Raw genomic sequence first — 27,449 nt, 5'->3', positions numbered from 1 at the left:
AATAGTTTTTTCTATTTTTCCGACTTTTTCATCCTCAGCAACGCTTCATATTTCAACCAAGTTAAGCTACTTACTGAGCTGATTCCTTTTCGATTACTTGCGTTTTCTATTGTTTCATTGCCTGCTAAAGGATTCTGCATATTTTCTACTTTTCCTTCTTGTTTAAATTCCAGTCCAATCTGCTGCTCTTTGAGGATTATTTTTTTTCACTTGGCGTTTGATTTGAATAAGTACATATCGGCGGCAGTGTGCATAGCTGCATATTTAAATCGGGATTTAATAAAATTTTCGTTGCTCTGATGCAATTGAATTTCTGTATTTGATTGGGTTGTTGGTGTCTGAACATTCCAGAGCACTGCGGAAAGGCCAAAGCATGCTGCGGTTGGAACAGTTGAGATTGGCTTTATGTAGTTAAATAAATTTTCTGTATTATTCCATTTCAGTTCGTGAGAAATGTCTGTATGTTTGCACATACATTTTTGCTATTGATTGTGTTATTGTGGATTTAGTGAAATGATTCGACCAAGAAATTCAATATTTGCTCATTTCTGTGGATTTATTGAAAATATGTATAATCGCACGAGAATACCATCGTTTAAATATTAAAACAAAGCTATTTATCAAAATTTAAAAATTCCTTTTTTAAAATGTATATGCACCTTTTTTCATTTGTGCTGATGTGCTAATATTAAAAAAAAATGTTTATTACACAGTTTTGCCTAAATTTCGTTCGAAACCCAGTACTGTTTAATTGGTCAGATTTGAGCTTTATATGGTTAAGGGTATTTGTTTCTAGAGACACCACTTCAGGGCGATGCTGGGTGAAGCCAAAAGAGAGCAAAATCTACATATTGCAGTCGTTAGCTGTATTTGACTTACATTTTTTTTTTTAAAGGAACGTATTTTAAGTTGGGTTACAGGCCTCTCACTCTTCTTATAAAATATACGAAACCTGCTTCCCATTTTTCCGCTGCTTATAATTTTTGGTATGCAGTTTGTTATATGTCGCCGGTCATCTGCAAAATTTGGTATGTAAGTCAACCTCAATTATCTGTTTTTCTATCATGTGTCATGTGTCAGTTGTCAGCAATTATATGCTAAATTTAATTTAAAATAGCCAATAACCAAAAATTTAAATTTAACAATTTGATTTCTTGAACCACTCTTGTATTTTTCGCTGTCATTTGTCATGTGTTAAATTTGGATTTTAGTTCTCATTAGATTTGGTTATGAAGAACTAATTCGACAGCTGTTTTAACTGTTGTTTGTAGTTGCTTAGCAGTCATGTGTCAGCTGTCAGCTGTCATTGGTTAAATATCGTATAAAAAAGTAAAATTTCTATCGATTTTAACTATTGTAATTTTATATTGACTATCTGTCATAGGTTTCAATCTTTCTTAGAATTGAAAATTTTTATTGAATTTTTGTCAATTTTAATGCAATTTAATACGTTAACATAAATTTTCTTCGCCTTCGTTTGGCGATTCTACCGAACACATTTCAAAACCAAGAACACCGTTGGAAAGGTATTTTTGTGTAGATGACTGATAGTTTCAAAGTTATGGCCAAAATCGTCAATTAAAAATTTACGCATTTGTTGCAACCTGTTTAATTTGAGTGAATTTCGCATTTTGTTTCACTTCGGGTTGGATTTTGTAATGAAGATACATGTGATGATGAAGAAATAAATGATAACGCTTAAGACAAAAAAGCTAAGGAAAATTTGAAGATAAAGAAAAGAATGACAACAATAAGAGATAAACAAAAATTAGGGTAGCTGAAAGGTTAAGAAAATTTATTGAAAATTTTCAATGGGAATCAAAATAAATTTAGTTATAAAAAATTTTGTTTTTTGAAGATTATTAAGTTGCCGAAATTCATCGAATCATTGAATTTTGTAGTTATTGCAATTTATCGAGTTATCCATGTGTGTTGAGTTGTCCCAACATATCGAATTATTATCGACAATGGATTAATGTTTTTTGAGTTGTTGAAATTTATAGACACAGAAAAAGAGTGGTCAAAATTTACGGATTTAACGAACTATAAAAATTCATTTTATCGAAATTTGTCAAGTTAATAGAATTTTTGAAGTTATTGATATTTGTTGAACTATCAATATTTATAGAGTTAACGAAGTTTATCGAATAATCGTAACGCATCGACTTCTTTCAAATTATCCAGTAATCGACATTTATTTATTTACTGAAATTCGTCGATTTATTGAATCGAAGTTTTTGGAATTTTCAAATATATAAATTTATCAATTTATCACTGCTTATCAGAATTTATGGGGTTACCATAGTGTAAATTTGTCGATAGCATTACAAAATATGAGCTAAGAAATTGACCAAGTTATCGAAATTTATATAGGCTTCCCAAGTTTATCGAGTTATCGATTTATATCGAGATATGTACATTTTTGTGTTATCGAAATTTATCGAGCCATCAAAAGTAGTCGATCTATCGATTTTTTTATGAGTTATCGGATTTTAGTGCTTTTGAAATTTATTGAGTTATCGATATGTATCAAATTATCGAAATTTATCGACAAACTGGAAGGTGTCGGGCCAATTCCTAGTCCCGTAAAAGTCCTCGAAAAACCTTGAAAGATATAAAAATTTCAGTCAAGTTTTAATTTAAAAGCAGGGGATTTTCCGGTAAATAATGTTCCACCTTACATATATATAAGTTAACGACATGTTAAGTTAGAAAGCCTGCCATGTGTCAGCAGTCTACTGTCACATTCTGAATTCGGTTTATAGGAACTCATTTTCATCACCTTGAACTAACGACAGCTTTTTCTTAACCTATTTTTAGGTGCTTTTCAGGTATTTGTCGTGTGTCACGCGTAAACTATTATTTGTTAAATTTTGTATGGAAGCAACAATTGGGTAAAATTTTTAATAATAGGAGTCATTTTTATTTCGCCCCTAAATTTTGTTTGGTATGTAGTACCAATTCAAGTACTCAAAATTATTACTCACATACATCGTATTTTCCATTTGGCTTTGTTTGCCTGTCATATGTCATGCGTCATCTGTCATCTAAATTTAATTTTAAAGAACCACTTTTTCTAAGACTATTTATCGACCACTCTTTTTCCAACTCATGTGTCATGTGCCATCTGTCAGCTGTCATTTGTTGAATTTGCTTGGAAAAGTCATTGGCCAACGCTTTTTAATCTTTTTTCAGATCTTCTCGTCTTTCGTTTGTTGTTGTAACCCTGTCATATGTCAGCTGTCATCCTTTCAATTTTACTTATAGATAAGCTGAAACCCCTTACGATTTAAGAAATTCTTACCACAATGTATCATAGAACTAACTCAATTTCCTCTAAGCCATTATTCATTTTTCGCAGTCATTTGTTTACTTGCGCCAATTAGAATTTTCAAAGTCAAAAAATTTATCCAGCAGAATGCATTTAAAATGAAAATATTGAAGCTAATTTAAAAAAGCAATCAACGGCGTTGCTAGCCTGGACACTTTAATGTTTATTATTGCATTTTCGCACCACAAAGGCAAGCAATTGCCGCAAAGCTCAGCAACTATTTGCGCGACTCGCGACGAAGCGAACAAATTCCAGTGATAACAAAATGACGGTAACACCTCATACCGCATACATATATACATACATACGTACGCATTTCTAAGCGTATAAAGAGTATGTGCTTAGATATGTGAATACCGTAGTTAAACGGATTTCCGTTATATACGCGGAGCTGTTGCGAAAGTGTTCGTGGCGAATAACTGAATAGAGTTGAGTAACGCGATATCGGCGTGCAGGATATTCAATTTCCGGTTTAATGAAATTGCGCGTAGGTAAAACTTACATAGGAAGCATATGTAGAGACTCACTAGCAAATGTGGGTGCTAATTCAAAAGGGGTATGAGCACAAAGAAAAAATTTAGAAAAAGTTGCTCATACGTCCAGTGGCGCGCTACTTGATATTTTTATATATTTTTTTCAATTGTAACTCGCAAGGATCGAACCCTTTGATACACTTACTTTAAAGTGCGCATTCTTAATGTGATTAGCATTTTGCACAAAGAATATATGTACATACATATGCATGCTTGTTATAACTGAATTTTTTCCTCGGGGTTAAACTATTTTTACTGTAGTTAATTTTTCATTTTCTCAGCGCGCATTCTAATTGCTCATAGTTTCCTTGAATTGCTTTCGCCGCAAATGCTTTCAATTATCATTATTATTGTTAAAATTTCCTTAGTTGCCAGCAACCACTCGCTTTTTGCATTCAAAGCATACCATTCGCACTGCCTTCCTGCCCACTCAGCGCATTCAAAATTTTAACTTTTCAGTTTTTTCATTTTTGCATTTCTAGCATCATTCATTTCCTGCTCAGTTACAACTTTTCACCCCACTACCACTTACCTATGAAACAGCGCACATCGTAGCTGGTGCCGATTGGTGCGCCATAGTACCGTTTTGCCGGCACTAATTGTACACTGGGTGGCGCTTGTGGCGTTAAGGTGAGCGTGAATGGGTGCGCACCATCGCCCAGACGTTTCACTAAGGCTTCCTGCAATGAAGTAAAAGGTAAGATATATAGCACCGAGTATAACAAATTTGTGTTAATGAAGAATATTTCACAATGGCAGGGAAGCAAATAATAGAAGAAGAACTTCAATTAAATGTTTTAGTTAAATGAAAGCAGAAATTTCTTTGGGAAAGTGTTATGAATGCAAGGTATTTTGTAAATATTAAGAAAGAAGGACAACAAAATAAAATTTCAATTAAAAAAATTCCAATGTGGTATCATACAATTGGTTTAGGTCGCTTCATTTTCCTTTCCCTGAGTCAAGCGTAAACTTTATAGACAAACTGAACACCAAAATTGACCTTGTCTGGTTTACTTAACTCTTGCAAAGTGGCAAAATTGCTGCAGTACAGTGAGACAGCGCATCTACCCGGGCAAGACTAAGTAGAGATACATACCGGGGGAAAGTTCTTAGGCACCCTGTTTCAACTTATGCATGCATACTGAATCTAGCGGAGCCCTTTACGCCTCCACTAGCGAAGCTCTTAACGCGACTCTACATTTGCCCCGCTTGGTGCAATTGCTTGAGGAATAACCGATATTATATCTTTATGACACAGACAGGCAGGTTTATGGACCCACAGAAAATCTGGCCACTCCAAAATCCCAGAGATAAGGGCGCCATACCGTTACCTGCAAGTACTGATTACTGCATACCCTCACCAAACCCGGTAAAAATACCATACCAACTCGAAAGGACTAGAATACCAGGCCTCACCAGGCATAAGCAATGCAATAAACATGTATACTGATTGCTCCAAACTCGACAGAACGATGGCGGGAGGAGTTTTCTCCCCGGTGCTGGAACTAGAAACATATTTTTGGCTCGCACCACTGCAGTGTATACCAGCCATTGGTTCTGGCTATCCCGGAGGTAACTCTGCACCAATTAAGAAGACCCAATGTGAAAATACAAGTCTTTATCTTATCTGATAGTTAAGCAGCCCTAAAAGTCAGACACTTACGCATAGACAACACAAAGTCTCTCACTGAAAGCCGCAGATCTCTAAACGGGATGGCTCAGAATTATATGGGTGCCTGGACACTGCAACTATAACTGCAAAGCCGATGAATTGGGCAGGAATAGTACGACCATCCCTTTCTTGCGGGGAAGGTTAGGTTAGGTTGCAAACCCGTGTAACCGGGACTCACTTAGAAAATAAGGAGATTGTCCTTTGCGTTACCACATTACGAATTTGGCTAATTTGAATGCCCCAAAGCTCCTTCGGGCTATTAAGGATGTGAGTAATTCAACTTTAGCCTCGCAAACGCTGGGCACCAGAGAAGGTAGTCATCCTCCAGGCAACTGAGACATACGGGGTGCGGTTATATGTTCAGCTTTGCTGCGTGAATACCGATTGGACAGTGACTCGTTAAAATCGCCACCATAAGTGGGAGCTGTGGCTTTGTGTGTGTGAGGAGTGACGTCGGCTGCCCTCTGTCCATCCTTGGCCAGAAGTACCTTGCCATTGTGCATGTCCTGGTTTTCACCCAGTGCACGCTGAGCTGACATGAGGCCCATCTATCAAAGAGTGTACCACAAGCGATCAATGGCACCCTCGGCCGCTCTTTATTCGGCGATAACATTTCACGAGTGCCTTTCCTGGCCAATTCGTCAGCCACGCAGTTCCCTGCAATGTCGCTGTGACCCGTAACCCATATAAGTCTAATGCAGAAGTATTCCGATTCGACCGAGAGAGAGCGCAGACATTCCTTAGCCAAGTTATAATGCACCTCCAACGTCCTTCAGTCCCTAATAGCTACTTGGCTCTCAGAATAAGTGCTCACCTCTCTGACTGGCATAGCAATCCGTAGCAGTGAATCCACTGCCTCCTTGATAGCAGCCACTCCCGCTCTCGACAGAAGAAGAAGTTCACCGCTTCCCTTCTTCAGAAGTTCCACCCGGCCAATCTTCCCCTGAAGGAAAGTAGGTAGAGAAGAAGATCCTAGGAACCATTTCGGTGGCGCAGTAATATGTGCGATCGGGGAAGACATCGAAGCCCATTAGAACACCAGAGTGTCCAGTCATTAAATCGGTCTAATAGCCGCGGAAATTTTGCCTGGACGGCGTCAGCCACCACGTTCAGTGCTAATATGGGGTGGTCCGCAGTGCCCCAGTAATACCGATTAAAGTAGCCCGTAGTACGCGCCCCAGCTAATTAGCTAGGGTAGCCTTTTCAAGTGAGTTCCACCAGACGAGGAGCAGAACTTGGTAGGTATACCAATGGCTACTTTTAAACTACAAGTTAGGAACAGCACCAAACAAGCGGCAAACGAACGCTGGAGAAATCTGTCTTTCTGTGAAACTGCTACGCTTGCGTGGCCTTCTTACAATAAAAAACGCACGTCTGTTCTCTTAGATTAAAACGAACCGAGATATCTTTTCTCACAAGAACTCTTGGAGGTCACTGTCTAATCGGCGCACATGCCTCCAGCTTGGTAGTGATGTGAAGAAGAAGAGGAGGGTGTGCAACACGTTTTATGCGAATGCCCAGCGCTCAGCAGAAGAGGACTACAGACGCTCGGAGCACTATAAGACCTTGCGGAGATAGCGGAAATCAACAATAGATAATAATCGAAGTTTATTACGAAACCAATTCATGAAAAATTTCCATTCAAGATTTACTGTATTTAATGATTTAATGACCTCAATGACGTTCGAAATTATTTGACGGTTGTGAAATAAGACACTCATTGAATTGAGCATACCCACGCCACTATAACATTTTATAACGTCTGGGAAAATATTTTAAAGTACATTAACAGTTACATATATTAATACAATAATTCACAAAAGAATATGAATTAAATAGTATGCGCTAGACATTCCTAGTAGATCTCAATTTCAGCTCCCCCAAAACCCAAAAGGCGACTCGAATCATAATTAATTGCCTATCACTTACAGCTACATACATACATATAAATGGCGGCTGTGGCATACCCAGCCAACCAAATGTGGAGCGCTCCGTATATGGAGTGAAAAGGGATTCCCAGAGCAACACCTGGTAGTTGAGTTTTGGGAATGCTCCGAATATGGAGTGAAAAGGGAGTCAAAATGTTTTTTGTATGCTGTTTTATTTTACTTGCATCTAGTCTGTTAGATGAAAATGAAATTTTCAATCAAGAAAAGGGTCGTCGTTCCTGGAACGGGAAACTAAAATAAAAATCTGTTGACGGGATGGCAGTTGCGAATGCAATTAGGGGTAAGCAATAATGCATAAAAAATTATTTCTTGCTAACTTTAGAATTTTTCAAGTGCATTTTATAGAAAATTTGCTGGTTCTGACAAAGAATTCAATAGAGCGAGCGCAGAGTGGCTCCACACTTCAAGGGAACGTCTTTAAAAAAAATATTTTTTTTTTTCATTATTTTAGATTTATTTTTTTTTACTGAATACTATGTTAAACAGCTACTTCTGGGCGGCCGCTGGGGTGTAGAGGTGGCCGTTAAGCTGTAGTGGCAAGCAGTGCGCGCTTCCGCTATGCAGGGACAGGGTTCTACTCCTGCAACATCGCAAAAAATTAGGAAAAAGGTTTTTTTTAACAGCGGTCGCCCCTCGGCAGGCAATGGCAAACCTCCGTATGTATTTCTGCCACATGCTCCTTTGGGACTCTTTTCAGAGCCTCCCTAGGAGCATAAGCGCACGGTACAGGGAGTCCTAATCGTGCACCCTGCGGACTCCGCTGGTTGGCTGGGTATACACACAGCCATACATATAATACTGACATTGATACACCATCTCAAAAGCAGTCAAATCATTCATAATTATGTAGAAATGTAAGTGCATGTATATGTATGAGAGCCCAAAGCAAGCACAACGCCTATTTACATAAATAAGCAGCTCCATCCAACCATAGCTCGATCTATTATTGGCCTCGAGTTCATAGATTCATTCATTAACACACAGATGGCATTTCAATGACACTTAGCTGCGCAAATCAAGAGTTAGCGTTGTTGATTTTGGAAAGCTTCAACGAAATAACTAATTAGCAAAATATGAATTTTAGTTTGACAGAAGGCATATTAATGTCTTCAACTGTATAAGCACGTATTATACGAATGTATGTACATTAGGGTGGTCCAAAATAAGTGAAGTCGGAATTTTAATGCTTTGACCCTAGGATTATTCTATATCGAAAAAATATACCCCTATTTTTTATTTTGAAATGAAAAAATATATTAGAGCTCGCTCAAAGTTTTCCAAGTAGTTTATATGCGGTAAAAACCACTTTTAGTAGAAATGGTATAGAATGCTTGAAAATCAACATTTTTCGATCGGAATACTCTGTTATCTTCCGGAGACTTCAAGCAACAATACCCAATTGTTTATTTAACTATTATTCAATATTAAAGATTTTTTATTTATCCGCCCATTGCATTTTTTGCGTTTTCTGGGAGACCTATAAAATATTGTTACTATAAAAAAATGGTTGAATAAATAATTTGTTATTATTATTGGGAATCTCCTGAAGAGAAACAGGAGTTTCCGACCGAAAAATATTGATTTTCAATCATTTTATACCACCCTATTGTACATACATACATACATATATATCGCAGACGTAAACATCCACTCAGAAGAAGTTACTGTTGGAATTGTTGGCATAGCTTTTACGCCTTCTTTGCGTGCTGCCTTAACTCTCGTACCACATTAAAATTTATGAAGGAAATTCGCGGAAATTTTTGTTAGAAGGAAGTCTTTTCGATTCCAATACGATGCACAGTGCTTCCCTCCCATCTAAAATGTGGGCAAAAATAGAATTATGGACGGATTTTTATGAAAATTTGTTTCTTAGTGAATTTGTGGACGTTGACTTCAAAACTGCAATTTGGTTTTCGATAACTTTCGTACTTTCACCGTAAACGTAGTTTGTAGTTGAAAATTTGGGTTCTTATTGCATTTATATATAAATAGATATGTAGATACTTATATGTAGTTCGTTCTATTTTCAAAAGTGAGCTGCCAAATTACAAGGCTTGGCCTGTAGATATGCATTTAAGTTTTATTTTTCGCGAAAGGGTTGCCACCTGTTAAAAATTGCATTAAAATTATTTAATATGTTTAATTAATTAGATATCACAATACGGGTATCAATCGAAATGGGGTTGAAAGTGCTTTACTTCAAAATTACACTTTAAAAAATCTAGTTCAATTTAATCGGGGGAATTAGGTAACTGAAATATGTGTATCAGACAAAAGAAAAAATTTTACCCAAAAATAAGTGAGGAGTAAAAACATTCTGAAACCTTAAAGTTAATTTAAGAGTGCAGATGGTCAATTCCTGTTTTACTTTATTGCGAAGTGATAAATATAACTTTTTTAAACTGCATTTATTTCGGTGTTAATACTTTTGTTATACTTTTCACTTCACTTCAAGATAACGCAGAACGGGAATTGACCCTCAGTTATTTGAAGGGAATGTAAACAGAACAAATCATTGAGAGATTGGCAATGTATGTATTTACATATGGTAAACATTTCGTTTGACACAAATATTATTTTAATTAAAGTAAATTTGACTTTACAAGCAGGTGGCAATCCACTTCATTATATTTTCAAGCTAAAACCTCTTTCGTCTGACTCCCATATGGTGATACCTATCCGTTTCAATTACCTAACTCCTTTAATTCAAATGGAATTTATTTTTTAAACTGGTGGCAACTCCCCTAAATTAAATTAAGAAGTATACCCATTTCGAAAAAAATAAACTTTTTAACTACGGGCCAAGCTTTTTAATTTGACACCTCGTTTTGGAAAATCGAAAGAATCGTACAATCTGATAGCGCTGATAAAAAAGTGATTTTATGCAATAGCAAAAACGCATTACTTCAAAAAGTGCAAAAAATTAGCAGGTTTTTATTTTCTCCTTCGAAAGCTAAAACCTGTACTATTAAATAAAATAATTAAAAATAACATATTTTTACATATATTTTTGTTCATTCCATTAAAAATTACAAATTTTGGAAATTTGGATAAAAAAAATTGTTTTTATGGAATACCGTAGGGCCACTATGTGTTTTATTTTATTTCAAAATTTTTATTCTTGTACTTCTCTGCTATATATATATAGAAATGAAAAACGTTACACCAACATTTTATTTCAAAGAATCTATTTTTGACATTCATTTCCATCAAGAGCTTTCGCATGGCTATGCTCTGCTTAAAACTCTTAGTACAAGATTTGTTGATTTTAGAGGCTTCTTGGCGCCATATCATTTATTTCATAGGGAAATTTCTGTTTAATTATTTTTAGTGGATAAATCATACCAAACAAGTTCACATTGCAGACAACGAATTTTTCGATATTTGCCCACTTAGGCGGCACTGTGCGACATCTTGTCCACGTAGGTGTTGACGACTTGAAGCTGTTGCTTTTAGAGAAGCCTACTCACCTGACTGCGCTTTTACAAAGAAGCTCATAAAATAATCATTCATGATTTTGATTGCTTCCTCTTTTATGTTTGTTTCTTACCTTTTTGTTGCTTACTGTCTCTGTTACATTTCAGCAGGTTTTCGGCGGAAATTTTATGAAATACTTAAATAAATATGGAAAGCCATGGTAATCAGCGAAATCCATTACCGTACTTCCTACCAAGCCTGCACCCAGGCAGCTCTTTCTGCACTCATTTACTTTCAATAATGAATGAGTTGGAAGAAGTTGCTGAAAGTGAGGCACATTAGACATTTCTACGGAAGCGTTTATCTCCAAAAAGCTGCAGCTGCCATTAACACAACAGCAGTCAAATGGTTGCTCAAATGCGTTATGTAAATATGGAGACTCTGTTAGCTATAAGCGGCAGTAAAGTGTTCGAATTAATCAGACTGCCTTCAAAAATAGTAAGAATATGCTTGGTAAGAAGAATTAGTGGCGTCGAAAAATTTCCTACTAGTCCTTAAGGCGATGAGTTGATTATGAAGGGTACTTCTCAAAAAGTAAGGAGAGAGTTGGAGTAGTTGGTATACTCTTTGACAAATCATCATCCGAAAAATATAAGCTGAGCTCTTGCTGAACGAAAACCTAGAACCTGCCCAACCATAAAGTCAGGCGGGGGTTAACGATCCAAAGAAACTTTTATCAGCTGCGAAGTCCGAGTGGCCATCGGGAAGGTAAAAGGCTGTAAAATCATTGGCCCCTAAGGAAGATGTGAGGTGAATCGGGACTGTTAGAATCAGGCTATCTCACCAAGGTACCCAACCCATTGACCAATGTACTCGTAATTCGCAGCTTATAGAAACTAGGGAGGGTGGTCGCAATAAACAATCCGGATAAAAGATGCCAACAAAGATGGTCCCAGCAGCCTGAGCCCTCCTATTTCCAGTAATGAAGGTTCTGGAAGCCTCGATACCCCTAAACCTCACGTGCCACCTGATGCCAGCAAAGATTTAAGATGACTCCTGAAGAGCGCACAGCACCACTTAAGCACTTAAAGCCTTGCGCTTAACCGTGACGGCCTTTTGAAGTACTGGTTCACGAGCATTCGGTTTTCCGAAAGCCTTCGGCACAGTTTCTCACTACATGCAAATCTTCTCAGCGCAAATATCGCAACCCAGAAAAATTAGAACGTAGTTCTGTTAAAGTTTTACATATCGAAGCTCCCTCGACTGTGAAGAAGCAAAAAAAAATGGTCGGCATAGCAAATATCTGTGAACTGAGGTCCAGTACTAAGGACGCCCAGAGTTATGTCGCTAAAATTACTAAATATTTTGACATAGTTCACATAAATCCATAAGACGACGTGTGGGTCAGCAGTAGTTAGGTGAAAATTGTTTAATATAAAAAACAGAATAATAAAAATGCTACCACTCTGACTGCCTTATAAATTACAAGTGACTCAGTATTCGTGGCAAAATTATTTGAAAAAAAAAACTGAAAATATGCATATTAAATGCGAATTTGATATGAATTTATGCAGCACGAAGGTCAAGAAAAATCAGAACAAAGGAAAACCATAAAACTTATTGACGTAAAAATTTACTTAACAACCAGCGAAAGGTATACGGGTCAATCCATGTCAAGTCGACCATTTTTAATTTGGAATAACGAAGTTCTGCCTAAGGGGAAAAAATTAAAATGTCAAAGTTATGCTATATAAAAGAAACGAATTTTAAATTTTTTTCGAAGGAGATTGTATTTAGTTACAAAAATGGTTCTGGTATCGTTGTAAAGGTGATATTCGGTGCTATAAAAAAATCATAAAAAATTTCAGTATTTCAAAAACAAGATTTTTATAAATTTTTTGCTAATTTTTTTTATACAATACTTCCAAATGAATTTTAAATATCCTGAAATTCGAAAGGTTGTTTTAAAGAAATTTAGAGATAGATTGTTTTTTTGCAAACTCTAAATTAAAATGCATTTAAGTCAAATAAAATTTTTTAACATACCGTTATTTAAAAATTACAAAAGAAATTTCCCGAAGTTCAAAAATTCCTTGAAAATTTCAGCATTTTAGGCCAAAAATATTTATAAATTTCTGCTTCAACGCTTTTTTAGTTTAAAAATTTGGTTATTTTTTGGAATATTTTAATTTTATTTAAATATCAGGCGAGAGCAGAACAGATTTTATAGCTATAAGAGTTTTTAGATATCCAAAGAATAAACTTTCAAAATCCCGGAAATTGTGAAACTGAAAATTAAAATATTTTTTTTTGAATTTTTTTCTTTTTCAGAGCTTCATTATATGATAAGGGAAAGGTTCTGACTAAAATTCATACAAATCCAAACTGGCCGAGTGCAAACATTGGTCAATTTGACATGGATTTACCCATACGTAGTACATAAAAATGTCTGGGAGCCTTGGTAGCGCACTCACCTGCAGTGGACTAAGCGATTCAAGCGCCGGCTCCTCATTCCTGGGCCAAACTTGATGCAGCGACATGATGGCCTCATTGCAGAAACGTAAACCCATCACTTCTTCATCCTCGCGGCCATAGCTATTGTAAAATTGATTGAAAAGAAAGAAGATAAACAATTTGTGAGTTATTTAATTGAGAATGATGGAGCAGCAGCAAGGCAAGAAGACTTTGACGTGATGTGCATACATCAATACATATATGTATACATGGAAAATGTTATTAAGATGATTGAGGAGGGAGAAGATCGGAGGTTAAAAGAAAACTGTTTATAATATATGAGCATTCACACAAATGGAAACATACACATCCATACACACATACGTATTCACTACACAAATATTTTGGTATCAAGCAGCGAGGGAAAATGAAATTTCATGTATGTAAATTGGATTTGCATCAAGTTTGCATTCATATGCAGCTTAAAGTGACATTTTTTTTTTATTGATTTAATGAATTCTAAATGAAGGATTTCGTTAAACTGAAAAGGGTTTGTATGTAAATTATAAAGGAAAAATTGCAGAAGCAATATTAAAAGCGAGTAGTTCAAGTAGCGTCAGCACGATTCTGATTTAGTCATATTTTCTATCGTCTATAGACGTTACTATACTAAAAAAGGTGCGCCTATTATAGTTGTGCAAAATTACACCGAAAAAAATAATTTTTTTCAGAAAAGTCGATAAAGCTTACTGTTTGAAAAAATAAAAAATTAAAACTGATCTGAATAGCTTTTCAATAGTTCTAGAGTTACTGAAAAGGAAAGTTCGGCAAAATTATATCGAAAAAATCATTTCTTTCAAAAAAGTCGAAAAAGTTAAATTAAAAAAAAAAATTAAAACTTTTCTGAGTATCTTTTCAATAGATGTAGAGTTCCTGAAGAGAAATAAGTGAATAGTAAAAACGAATATTTTTTTTCAGCAAGCTTTCTAAATATGAACAAAATTGGACCATAAATACTGGTTACTGAATATATCGACCTGTGCGCCACCTATCGACAACATTTTTAATGGAGTTATTCCTTTTCATGTAGTTAATATACGTTTTTAATTATGAACCAAATCGGACTGTAAGGATGGGTTTTTTAAATATCTCGGTGGCTCCTGCGCCACCTATCGGATAAACTCAACATTCGTATTGCATTGTCATCGAGTTCTGAGCCAACTGTGAAATTTCAAGTCTCTAGGTCATAGAGAAGTTGGTTAAAAATTGATTGCAAGATTTGCCCTTAACAAATATACTTACATACATACATACAGTGCAAGTTAAATAAAAGATTGTAAAAAAACATATTTTCAAAAAAGTTGAAAAGTTTAATTCAAAAATATAAGAATTGAAACATTTCAGGAATTCTAGAACTATTGAAAAGCTACTCAGAACAGTTTTATTTCTTTTTTTCAAAAAGCAGACTTTGTCGATTTTTTTGAAAAAAAAGTTCTTTTTAGCGTAATTTCGCAGTAATAACTTTTTTCTCACGAATTTTAGAACTATTGAAAAGCTACTCAGAAGTTTAATTATTTTTATTTAACTTTTTCGACATTTTTGAAAAAAAAAAATGTTTTTATCGGCGTAATTTTGCAGTAATTTCTTTTTGCTTTTCAAGAGTTACAGAACTATCGCCTTTTTGCCAAATGTCGTATACTGCGTGAATCTGACATTCAAAATTTTTGAATTTTTTTTTGTCCAAGTATACAGAACTTTTTTTCCTTTTCAAGAACACCTTAAAACTATTGAAAAGCTTCTAAGATCCAAAAGTAAAACAAATCTGTATTTCTTGATTTACATTAGTTATAAAAAATGAAGTTAGGTTCAAAAAATGAGGTAAACATGTTTTACAATCTTGAAATGTCCGAAAAATTCTGAAAACATTACAAAAATAACATAAGAATAATACTGAAAAAATCCTTAAAAGTTCCGAAAAAGTCCAAAAGGCTTCTTAGAAATCCCGAAAATTGTTACGAGCAAAAACCCGAAAGGTCCAGAAAAACGCGAAGGTTTCAAAAAAATTTAAAAATCTGAACCGAAATAGTCCCGAAAAGCTAGAAAAATGTACAACTCAAGTTGGCAAAGCTGCTATTCGAAAATGGACTTAATAGCCCTACTCCCACGAGATGATAAAACCCGCCTACTTCGCCTTAAAATGAGCCACTAAAAATATATTTTATTAAAGCATTTGTTTGTGTTTAAAAGCGATTTTTAGTTATTTCCGTGAATCTCGTCATCTTGAAGGAATATTTCATTCGAATTCGTTCATACGCTCATCATGTTCTCACACTGTCTCTGGAATCAATCACAGCCAAAAAATAAACTCGAATTTTAAGTTTCTAGTTGAAAGCATAAAGATTTGAAATATATTTTTGAATTGCTTAATTATATTTGTACATGCATTATATTTACTTAGCATATTTTAGTCAATACTCACCGAAATGTCAAAGTTAACTGAGCATAAACTCGGTAACCTTGTATCGCTTTGGGATCCACATAGATTATTCCACGTAGTATAGCTGGATTATTGCCGGAGAGTGTAATCTCACGTGATGGTAAATACAGGGTAAGCACACAATTTGGTGAGGTCTTCTTGTAGACACGCTGTGTGCCGAATTCGTCTTTGTGGGCGCATCTATTATCCCTAAAAGATTAGAATTAAAAATACATACATGCATTATAATGTCAATATTAAAGGTTTTTATAGGCGGCATACACCGTGCGTCTGGCTCGTGAGTCGGTTTGGATGTGTTTGTGAAAATAAATATGTGTTAGTTACACCAAAATGACTCCCGGTAGACTGCGAATGATTCGGCTGTGTGTAGTCGAAGGCGAGTCAAAACGTACACAAGTGACTCGCGAGTCAGACGCACCGTGTATGCCGCCTATTAAAGAGTTCGGTTTAAACTTTTTTTAAATAAAAGTTTAAGTAATTTAGACTACAAAGATATGTATATACACGTATTTATGTATATTTACGTATTTATAATCAGCGGATGGCCTCCTAGTGAAGGCGTTTGACTTCTCAAATGTCCAAAAATATAATCTAACTCAATCGAGAGGAGTACTTTTAAGCAAAATAATAAAGTTTGGTACTTAATGATTAATCTTTACTTTAGGCTAGAGTGACGGATAACACTCTAGAAAGTACTTGTTGAAGAATTGGTTTTGCATGTTGGCCACGGCGGGACAATGGCAGAGATAATGTTCGATGCTCTCCAACTCTTCCTCGGCTTTGCAACTGCGACAAAAATCGTTGGTGGGGTATCCTAACCTATTTCCGTGTGCGCCCATCAGGCAGTGTCCGGTGATTACTTCGACTAGTAATCTGAGAGACGGTTCAGCCGAGTGAGGGCTATGAATCGCCTTACATCAATATTTGACTAAATTTCCACAGCCCACCTGGTATATACCTCCTCGATGAGTTCAGCCTTTAGTCTGAGTAGAATAACTTCAAGGTATTTAGCCTCGGTTGAGAAAGAAAGTGCCACCACGTTCAGGGTAGCAGGCTTGAATAGAAGAGTTTTGCACTTACTTTTGAAACGTACTTCTCGGGCTAGGTGGGATTGACGCTAAGTCTACATTCCTTGAACCAGACGTTTACAAGACTGAGTGCATTTTGCAATAATTCACTCAGGACTTGCAGATGTTTGCCCGTTGCTGCGATTGCTATGTCGTCAGTATAATCTATGACTTGACAACCGGTGCCCTGGTCACATAATTTGTAATGGAGACGTCTCCTAGTTCTGACCGAATTGTTCCATTTTCAAATGCAATCGCATAAGCCACTATTTTCGTCGCCACTATTTTAAAATAATTTGCTCTACAGTTTTGCGCAAAAAGAACATTATAAAATTCCTATTTGTGTTATCTGGGTTTTACAAAGAGTAAAAACATGGATTTTCTTTGAGATTTGCAACAATTAAATTACAATAAAAATAAAATATAAAACTTTTTGTGATTAAATTTAAATGGTGTTCATTTTCATTAATCCAATCATAAAAGATTTCATAAATTTAATTTCATTTTTGCGTTGCTTCAAAAGGCTGTGCTACTTTGAACGCTTGTGTGATTAATCGCCAACAGATCAATAATTACGTATAAACTGCAAAGGACGTAGCTGAGTTCTCAGTGAGTTCTTATTTTGCATGTATGTATGTATGTATATATTGTAGTGCTAAACTGCATGATGAACTGAAGTGAAAATGGGGGATAGAGCGCAATATTTATCAACAGAAGGTGGGTGTTTTTGTGGTGAGCGTGAAAAACAAATTATCTGCTAGCAGCGAAAATGCACTTGCAACAAAGTTACTTAAACGGTTGCAGATGAGTAAATATACATAGGTGAAAGGCGCAGTCATTAATAGTCATTTTCGCAATTTAATACGCTCTAACACTTACACACCTTAAGTTGCCAACCCATCGCTTGCCATCCACTCTTCCTACGCGGCATTCGTGCACTGCACGCCATTATATACATATCTACTTAATTATACGCTCAAGTTTTGCACATTTGCCATGCACATTTTAATTTAAAGTGTTTAAAAACCTTTGTACATATGTGTTGAGTTATTTATAGCATTTGTTGTTCATTTACGTGCGTTTGTTTGTTTATGCAATTTTGTATTGTATGGGCTTATGTGTGTAGGAATGATTAATGAAATCTTAAACGAAGCAGTAAGTGGAAAATTAATTAATGCTTATCATTGCACGCGTTGATAACTGTCAGCTTAAAGGCATGTTAATTACAAAAAGATTTATCAATTTCCGTTGAAGGGGAGGGCAGCAAGTAAATGAGTGTGGGTAATTGTGATGGTGCAAAGTATGTAAAGTTCAAAGAGGAGATTAATTTCCGAAAAGGTTAGTTTCTAGGGAAACTTCACAAACTAAGCTTTATGGTCAACAAAATGTAAAATTTTTTTCTTGAAAATTTTTTTGGTATACCGAAGTATACTAGCTTTTGTCCACGGCTCTACCTGGTGACATTATGATTTAAAAATATGGTGATGCTATGATTTCAAAATGTAATAAAAAAGTAAAAAAAAAAATAATACTTTAATACAAAAATAATAAGTTTATTTAAAAATGTTGCTAATTATCTCGAAGAAGCTGAACATGGTCAATGTGTCGAATTTTAACTAAATTGGCCATTTCAATATAAAATTAAACTTGCATTTGGTAGCTAATATTTGTACTATATGTATGCATTTTTTAAATTATTTTTCATATCAATATCTCGTTAGAATATGTATTTCAATTCGCTGAAACAGAATAAATATATTTAAATTTGGAAACGGTGGAAAATTTTTGCTGTCAGGCAAAAGATATTTTATTTTTAAAATGTTCACACAAATTTAATTTGATTTTTTTAAACAGATTACACATTCTGCTTCTTAAAAAAGATTTGTTAAAAATCTTTCGTTTGACATCCATATTGTAAATTTTTCTTAAATTAACTTTAATATTTAAACAGCTGGCAACCCATATATTTTGGATATTTTTTTTTACTTTCACTAGTTATAGGTCATTGAAGTCAATGTTTAAAATTAATTACCTTTAAACAGGTGGCGACCCTCTTTAGAATTATTTTTGAAAGGAAGCTTTCCTACCCCCTTTTCGATTGACAGCCACATTGCAATACTTTATTTATGAAAAAATGGAACTTGACTTTAAAACAAGTGGCAGCTCTCTTCATAATATTTTCAAAATAAAGCTTTCATACAGCTTATTCGTTGGCAACCCATATTGTAATACTTCATTTAAAATGTGAATAAAATTTAAGTTAACTTTTCAAAAAGGTGGCAACCCTCTTAAAAATATTTTCGTAATATTGTATTTTTAAACTCGTTCGTTTGGACTTCTTATTGCAAAATAAAAATTAATTTATAATTTAACTTTTTGGCAGGTGGCAACCCTTTTCTAAAAATATGCTCTATGGTGATCCAGGTCATAAGATGTTCGTATGCCGAATTTTATACAAAGAAAGAGTAACGAACACACACTCACAAACTCTGAAATTTATAGCAGAAGTAGGATTTCATCTAACTTGCCAATTAAAATGATTTGGAATTTCAAATTCAAAGATATTGCTGTCCTTAAACCTTTCTCGTTTGATACCCATATTCAAATATTTTATTTAGTTTCATACATAAATTGAATTTGGATTTCTAAACGGATGGCAGCACCCCTTAAAAATGTTTTTGAAATAAAGCTTTCTTAAACCTCTTTGGCTCGATACTTAAATTAAAATATTTTGTTTAACGTGTTAGTTAAATATATTAAATCTTTTTGAAAAGGTGGCAACCCTTTACGAAATATTCGTAAATAAAGCATCTTGAATCGTCTCCCATTTGACAACCATATCAAGCCCCCTTTAAAAATATTTCTGAAATAAAATGTCCTAAACCTCGCTTGTTTGATACCCTTATTAAAATACTTCGTTTAACTTGTTATTTCAATTTGTTTTAACTTTTTGAACAGCTGGCGAAAAAATAGTATTAAACCTTTTCGTTATACACCCACATTGCTGTGATATTTTATTTCACTTATTAATTAATTGATTTTAACTTTTGACAAAGGTGGCAGCTCTACTTGAAAAAAAATATCCTATATCAAGTCATGAGATAACTGTGCGTCAAATTTCATTAAAATACGTCCAGCCGTTTTAGTGTGAAAGAGCAAACACAAACTTAAAAATTTTTAATAGTACGATAGGACTGAAAAAAACTTCGTTAATAGCCCCACATGAATTTAAAGTGAACACAAGCCACTGCCCTGGGTTTTAATTTCACAGAAATCACTGCAGTCACTCATACGCACCGTATTCCAAAAAGACTGTGCACTCGCATACATACGTGCATAAACAAATTGAAATACGTACATGGAAATCTCTGAATTCCGCATAGCAAGAAAAGCTAATATTTATTCCCAAATGTATAATTTCAAAAATAAAGAGTTCGTACACACCGTCATTGCCGCCATCACCACCACCAACCCGCAGAATTGCACAGCACAGCAATACGCAATGTACGTTAAAGAAATGAAAATCCCCCAATAAAAACAACTCAATAAAGTTCCAATGAATTCTGGACGAAGGCATACAATTTTGTTTTTAGTTTACTTAAAACAAGTCGAGATATATGTACTACATACATTTGTTTACACATTCTGATGTTTTTTTTAAGAGAAACTCTCAACCAAATTCGTTGCATTTGCACTGTAAGCAACAAGAATTTGAGTAAACCAATACTGGTTAATACCAGACATTTAGAAGTGAAAAATTACAACATTTTTTTCTTATTTAATTTGAGCGTTTTAGCAAGATTTGGTTAAGGCTGAATTAATGAGACTTTGCATTTGGAAGTCAATTTGCTTTTCGTGAGTTCCTAAAAATCATTAAAAATCATAAGTAATTACTAAATGCTTAACGAATTTTCTCAGTCATGAGTTGAAACGAAATGCAAAAAATAGTTTTAATGATCGTGGAAGAAATAATCTTTGATAGTTAAACTATTGAACAAGAGACACATTCTTTCCAAGAAAGCTACACGTCTAAAAAATGAAAGCAATCTGTTGTTGACTATTAAAAGAATAATGGCTTTTTTTATTAAATAATATGGTAACGGGCAGGAAAAACTAGCTATTCAAATTAAGATTGAAACATATCGAGCCCTAGCCGCCAGCGAGACGTAAGCGATTTTTATTTTTTTTAATTTAATATCTGATGCAGAACTGCATCTAGACGCTCTAGTAACATTTCTGCATAAAAAAAGAAACAAAAAGATCAAAAAAAAAATGTCACTTACATCTTTTTGGTAGTTAGGACTCGATGTGTAGCATAAAATAGTCCACTTCGTATTATTGTTACTAAATAATTTTGCATGTAAAAAGTGTATCTGCAGAACAATCAATAATCTAGAAAGCTCCAATTAAGTCTTTACCAGTAGCAATAATTCCTTTCAATAGATTTAATTATTTTTATAATTTTATATTTTCGTCTAAAATTTTGATAAATTTTAATTTCCGAAATTTTCACTAAAAAAAGGCGGGCGTTTATTTTTTAGTGTTTAAGAAAAATAAAATTTTTAGAAAGTTTTAAAATATAAAAAAAGAATAATGACTTTAAAAATTTTCAAAATAAAAATAAACATGTTTATGAATTTAAAATGTTTTTGGTAAATTTTCAAGCGCTACTTAATCTATGGAAAAAATTTTACTCAATAATACCTAAATTTTTGGATTACACAGGCCGACAAATTAAGACCGATCTCCTTACCCAGAAACCAGACTATACTTTCCCGAAGGTGCGCTGAATTCAAATCTGGCTCTATCATATCAGGATTTTGAGATATTCTAACCTATAAGTGCAAAAATGCCGTTTTTGAAGTTGTGTATGCAAGCCAGAGTAATTTTTCTCAAAAAAATACAAAAAAGGTGTACAAGTCTTTCTCTTTGAAATGGCGTTGAGTTTGCTCAAATATCTTTTCGCTTCTCTGAGATATTACAATTTTAAGTTTATGCTTTATTTTTGCTCATCTGTAAACAAAAGTAATCTTTGTACATATGTACATTATTATGTTTGAAGTTAAGCCAATTTCCATGCGCAAAAAATATTTTTCCTTCATTTAATTTAAGTAAACGAACTCAACTGGAAACAGAGTGAATGAACTGTAATTGGTTTGGAAAATTTATTCAATAAATACGCTTAGCATATAATTTGTGCTCAAGCGCACAAGTAGACACATATACATAAATATGGAGCCGTTTGCTATTTACATTATTCAATTGTCTGTTACCATAGTTTCACTGTAACAAGTTCCATGACCATAAAGATATTAATTTTCCTTTTTTAATATTTTTCCATTCCTGTGACTGTGCTGCCTCAAACGAAGTGAACTACAACCAAAAAGTTGCAAGAAAACCTTAAAGCTGTATCAATATTATTTTGGAATTTTAGCAAATATTCGGCGAAATGTGTACAAATTTAAGCAAGTATATACAAACGCATAAGCAATCAAACATACAAACACAAAAACAGACTGGATATTTGGTTAGGTCGTGTTTTGAATTGAAAAGAGAAACTCACACAGACTGGCTGCCAAAGTCAATCAGCCGCTTCTGCTGCACGTGCAGGTGGCCGTCTGTCGCTTTGTGTTTGTCGGAGCGAAATCTTTTGTAAATAGTCCGACAACTATATACACCCACAGCTCCTCCGCTTAAACGCATGCACCCTTTTATGCCTGTAAGGAAAAAAAATTAACACAAAGCAAGAAAACAAAATATATAAAAAATCAGGCGACTCACAAAGCCAAACAAGTCAAAGTCGACTTCGTGCTTGAAATAAAAATAAATAAAAATCAATTCATTTGCGCTTTATTAGAAAGAGCGTGGGGGAAGATGACATTTCTTAAATATTCTGAAATCAAATGTCTTCTGTTAAAGTAAATTGGTGTTAAGCGATTTGTTAAAAGAGTGGAAAGAAGATTTTCTTTGAAAAATATTTTTTTTTAACAATCATAATTAACATTAATATAGTTTAGAGTTGAGGATAGATGTAAGTGAATATTGTGATTCTAAGAAAGTTACATTTATTTATTTATTTTATTTTGTGCAATTTATATCCTGTATATTTGCAAATGTATTCTATGTCCTCTTCAACCGTATGTACGTACCAATTTTTGTTGTACTTATGTTATTCTTTGTTAATAAGTAACTTCAAATTCAAATAATTTTTGATGTTTTAGGTTTACATGCAATTTCTTTTTAACACTTTATTACATTGAAAAAGTGATTTTTTTATACCCGAGCGCACTTGTGCACAAGGGTATTATAACTTTGTTCACATAACGGTTGTTTGTAACAGGCAAAACTAATCGAGATAGATATAGACAAATGTATACATAAATGATCAGAATGAAAAGAGAAATCGATTAAGCGGTGACTGTCTGTCCGTCCGTCCGTCCGTCCGTCCGTCCGTCTGTCCGTCTGTGCACACGATAACTCGAGTAAAAATTGAGATATCGTAACGAAACTTGGTACGTGGACTTCTTTTGGACATAGGACGGATGGTATTGAAAATGGGCGAAATCGGACAATAACCACGCCTACCTCCCATATAACGGTAATTTTCAGAAATACGAAAAGTGCGATATTTTAGTAACTACTGAAGATAATTCACTCAAAATTGATATTTACAATGAGTTTTAGACGAAAAATAAGAATATTAAAAAATTTTGGCAAATGGGCGTAGCCACGCCTACTTATGGTTACATGTGTATATCTTGGTAACCGCTGCACCAATTTCTTCCAAACTTGGCACAGTTGTTGGTCCTGCTACAACATTCCAAATGGCCGAGAATTTTTAAAATCGGACAATAACCACGCCCACATCCCAAATAACGGTAATTTAGAAAAATACGAAATCCTCGATAAATCAGTAAATATTAAAGCTAATTTATTCAAAATTGATGGTTGCAACAATTTTTTACCAAGAAATACGCTTATGATACAATTTTGGAAAATGGGCGTGGCACCGACCACTTATGATCACATATATGTATCTCGCTAACCGTTCTAGCAATTTGAACCAAACTCGGTATGGTTATTGTGCTTGCCACATAAAAGCAAAGCGTTGAAAATTATTGAAATCGGACTAAAATTACGACCGCTTTTCATATAACGGTATATTTCAGAAATGCTTGAAACTGCAATATTTCGAAATTTAAGGACGCTAATTTACTTAAAATTTATACACCCCGGCTTATCGTGTAGCGGTAGCTTTCGGAAAGGTGGAAAACATATATTTAATAATTGCGCCGGGTATTTAATGTTCGGCTCCACCCGAACTTAGACTTTCTTACTTGTTATTGTTTCTTTTTAATAAATTTCTTTGCACAACAGGTGACTAAAAATCGAATTTGTTTTTGAAATTTTTTAATGTACATATATATTTAAATTTAAAATTTTTTCTAATAATATTTTTTTTCATAATATCTAGGCCTTACAGATTTTTCGTAGATGCATGCATATGTATGTACATGGCTTTCTATTTTATAAAAAAAAGTGTTTGTGTTTTTTCGGAAATTTTATTTTTATCATTTTAAATAATTTGTTTAAAGATGTTAAAGAAGTGGATAGATTTCCTTTGAAAAAAAAGTTTGTATAACTTAAGTCTTTACCAATTTTCTTTTTGGGCATGTAAAGTTTTTTGTAATTTAATTAAATTTTTTGGATTTAATTTAAAATTTCTTGCGATCAGTTATGGCCAATTTATTTGGCATTTTCTACGCTGGACAGAAAACTGAAAATGCACTACTTTTTCAAATTAGGTTTTGAAAAGCAAATATTTTTGTTTATATCTTTGTCTGAAATTTTTTTCTTCATAATTTCTAGGCTTATCAGTTGTTTGGTACGTAAGTATGTAAATATCTTTTTAAATTTATTTTGGGAAAAAAGTATTAAAAGTTTATGAAAAATAAGTTTTGAGTAAAATATTTTTTTTTTAATTTTATGTGATAAACTTCGAAAAGCGTGTATCGTACTTCTTTTTCACTTTTCTTTATTGAGCAGGTTATGTTTTTTGAATATTAATAAAATTGGCTAATCTCTTAACTTAATTCAAAATTTATTATGATCAGTTTTGGATAATTTGTTTCCAATCTCTAAGCTCGGCAGGGGTCTAAAAAGCTAGCTTTGAAAAGGGAATGCTTTAATTGAAAGTTTTTTCTGATAATTTTTTTTTAAATTTCTCTCCCTAACATGTGGTCCGTAGAGGAACATGTACATATCGAGCCCTAACCGCCAAAATAACGAAAGCGACATTTTTTTTAAATTTTCTTTTTGATGCATAATTGCATCTAGATGCTCTAGGAATATTTCTGCATCAAAAAGAAAATTTTGAAAAAAATGTCGCTTACGTTATTTTGGCGGTTAGGGCTCGATATGTATATAATATGCAGTTTTTTATTAAAAAAATTTAAATTTGTTTGTTTTGCCAAGTGTATTTCACTAGTTTAAATAATTTGTCCAAAGAATGTTAAAAAATTTATTTTTTTTAACTTTTCTTCATTGAGCAGGTAATTTTTGTGATGATTGAAAAAATGTTAAAATTTTTCCAATTTAATATAAAGTTTAACGTGATCAGTTTTCGATAATTAGTTTCAAAATTTCTATACTCGACAGGGTCTGAAAGAAGAAGTTTTTTTCTGATATCTAGTTTCTGGGCTTTATTTTCGGGGAACAAATTTTTTAAAGTTTATTTCATTAGTAAATTTCAATAAGGTATAAAAAATGACAGATTTTCTTTGAAAACTAGTACCGAATTTCCACTAGGCATTAAAATGACAAAAAATTCGAGGCATTTAAAAAATGCCACGTGGAATTGAATTGAACGAACATTTCTTAACGTAATATGAATATTTTTTAATGCCCAACTTGGTCATAACAATTTTTGCATTTAATGCCTAGTGAAAATCCAGCATAATTTTAGAGAAATATTTCTTTTTTGGTTTGTTGTTGATAAATTTTGAAGAGTGTTTTACATGTAAATTATTTCTATCACCTCATTTTTATTGAGCGGGGGGGATTTTTGGGGTTTCAATTAAATTTTTTATTTGTTGTTTTTAATTTAGTTTAAAAATTGTTATCGACTTTGAATAATTTTTACGAATTGTTGGAACATTTACTTTAAAGAAAATTAATTTTAAATTGTTTTCTAATAATTTTTTTATAATTTCTGTGTTAAATATGCATATAGTTTTTTGAAAATAAAATTTTTTTATGATAATTTTTGAACAGCTGCTTTAAAAATTCTGTGCATATTTGCCGAAAAATATTTCTTTACCATGCACATCTTTTGGAAATTAAAGAAAAACAAACAAAAAAAAAACGGCTTTCATTGCCAAAATGCCCTCCAAATTCAAGAAAAATATTTTGTTTTCTGCTTGCTTCAGAAATATTTTACAATTATGGGCTCTTCTTCTCGCGCTTTTTGGCGAAGTGCATAGACAAATTGAGAAAAATATTTTCCCTTCAGATTTCTTTTCAAACTACATAAGATTTATGTCACACATTTTGCTGCTGGAGTATACAAAATATTTTCTCAGCTAAAACCAAAACCGGAAAAAAAACATATATCGAATTTATTGCTTCCTTTGCTGCTGTCACACGAAGAGTAGTACAATATGCAACCGTAAATAAACGTGAACTCCACGGGATGCTAGAGCATGAAGAAAAGTATATTTTGCTTGAAAAATGAACACAACTTTTCTGATACATTACGAAAATAAACTTATCCATATTTTATGCATAAGGGAATAAGAGAGCCGAGCAACACGTGCAGACAATACACTTGTAAAATTTCTGCTTAACCATTCATGAAATTGATGTTTTGTTTGTTTTTTTGTTACAAGTACATACATATCTTTCATTTTATTGAGAGCTGGAAAAAGCAAAACACGACAAATGGGAATTGCATAAGAATACAACAACAATAAGAATGCTAAAAAGCGAAAGGAAAAAAGTTGTAAACGAAAGCAGCAGGGAATTATGCGCATATGTAGTACGAATGACATTCAAGTATGTATATCTAACGGTCATGTTTATGTATGTAACAGGTTGTCGAACTTGAGGGCGTGGATAAAAATGAAAAATAAACAAAAAATCTGATGACGCTAACTTTGCGCAAAACATTTTTTTATGTATAATTTCAAGTGCTGACGCATTTATCAGGTAAGGCATCTGGAGTATGTAAGCGCCTACTCCTACGTTTTACTGCATACTTTTAGGCTCACAATTTATACGTCAGAAAATTTTACTCCTCCCACTCACTTCGGCGTAAATTCTCAACTTTCTGAAATTAAAAACACCACAGGTCATTTATTATGTTAAACAAACTTTTTCATTAAAGAAATATTTGTTTGAGATTTTTTTTTTTTTTTAATGAGAAACAAAACATTTTCCTACGCAAAAGTATGCCGCAAAAAATTTACAATTCCAAGAATAATATAGTTGCGTTAAAGTTGCAGAGTAAAAAAAAAAAAATAAAAGAGAAT

At 33.7% G+C, this 27,449-nt stretch overlaps 1 protein-coding gene across 1 annotated transcript in view; it reads right to left on the bottom strand.

Annotated features, from left to right (window-relative positions):
* LOC118748364 overlaps positions 1-27,449 on the bottom strand; it is a 78,993-nt gene that overhangs the window by 51,131 nt on the left and 413 nt on the right. Inside the window, exons 2-4 of the mRNA XM_036482738.1 lie at positions 15,836-16,042; positions 13,377-13,497; positions 4,397-4,544 (exon numbers count right to left, since the gene is read on the bottom strand). Of these exons, the coding sequence (XP_036338631.1) occupies positions 4,397-4,544; positions 13,377-13,497; positions 15,836-16,042 (476 nt within the window). The remainder of the gene's footprint in view (positions 1-4,396; positions 4,545-13,376; positions 13,498-15,835; positions 16,043-27,449) is intronic.

The sequence above is a fragment of the Rhagoletis pomonella genome, unplaced genomic scaffold, assembly GCF_013731165.1.
Source record: "Rhagoletis pomonella isolate Grant_MI unplaced genomic scaffold, Rhpom_1.0 Rhpom_scaffold_00013, whole genome shotgun sequence".
Lineage (NCBI taxonomy): Eukaryota > Metazoa > Arthropoda > Insecta > Diptera > Tephritidae > Rhagoletis > Rhagoletis pomonella.
The sequence above is the reverse complement of the archived record's forward strand: the minus strand, read 5'-3'. Positions and strand labels throughout refer to the sequence as shown.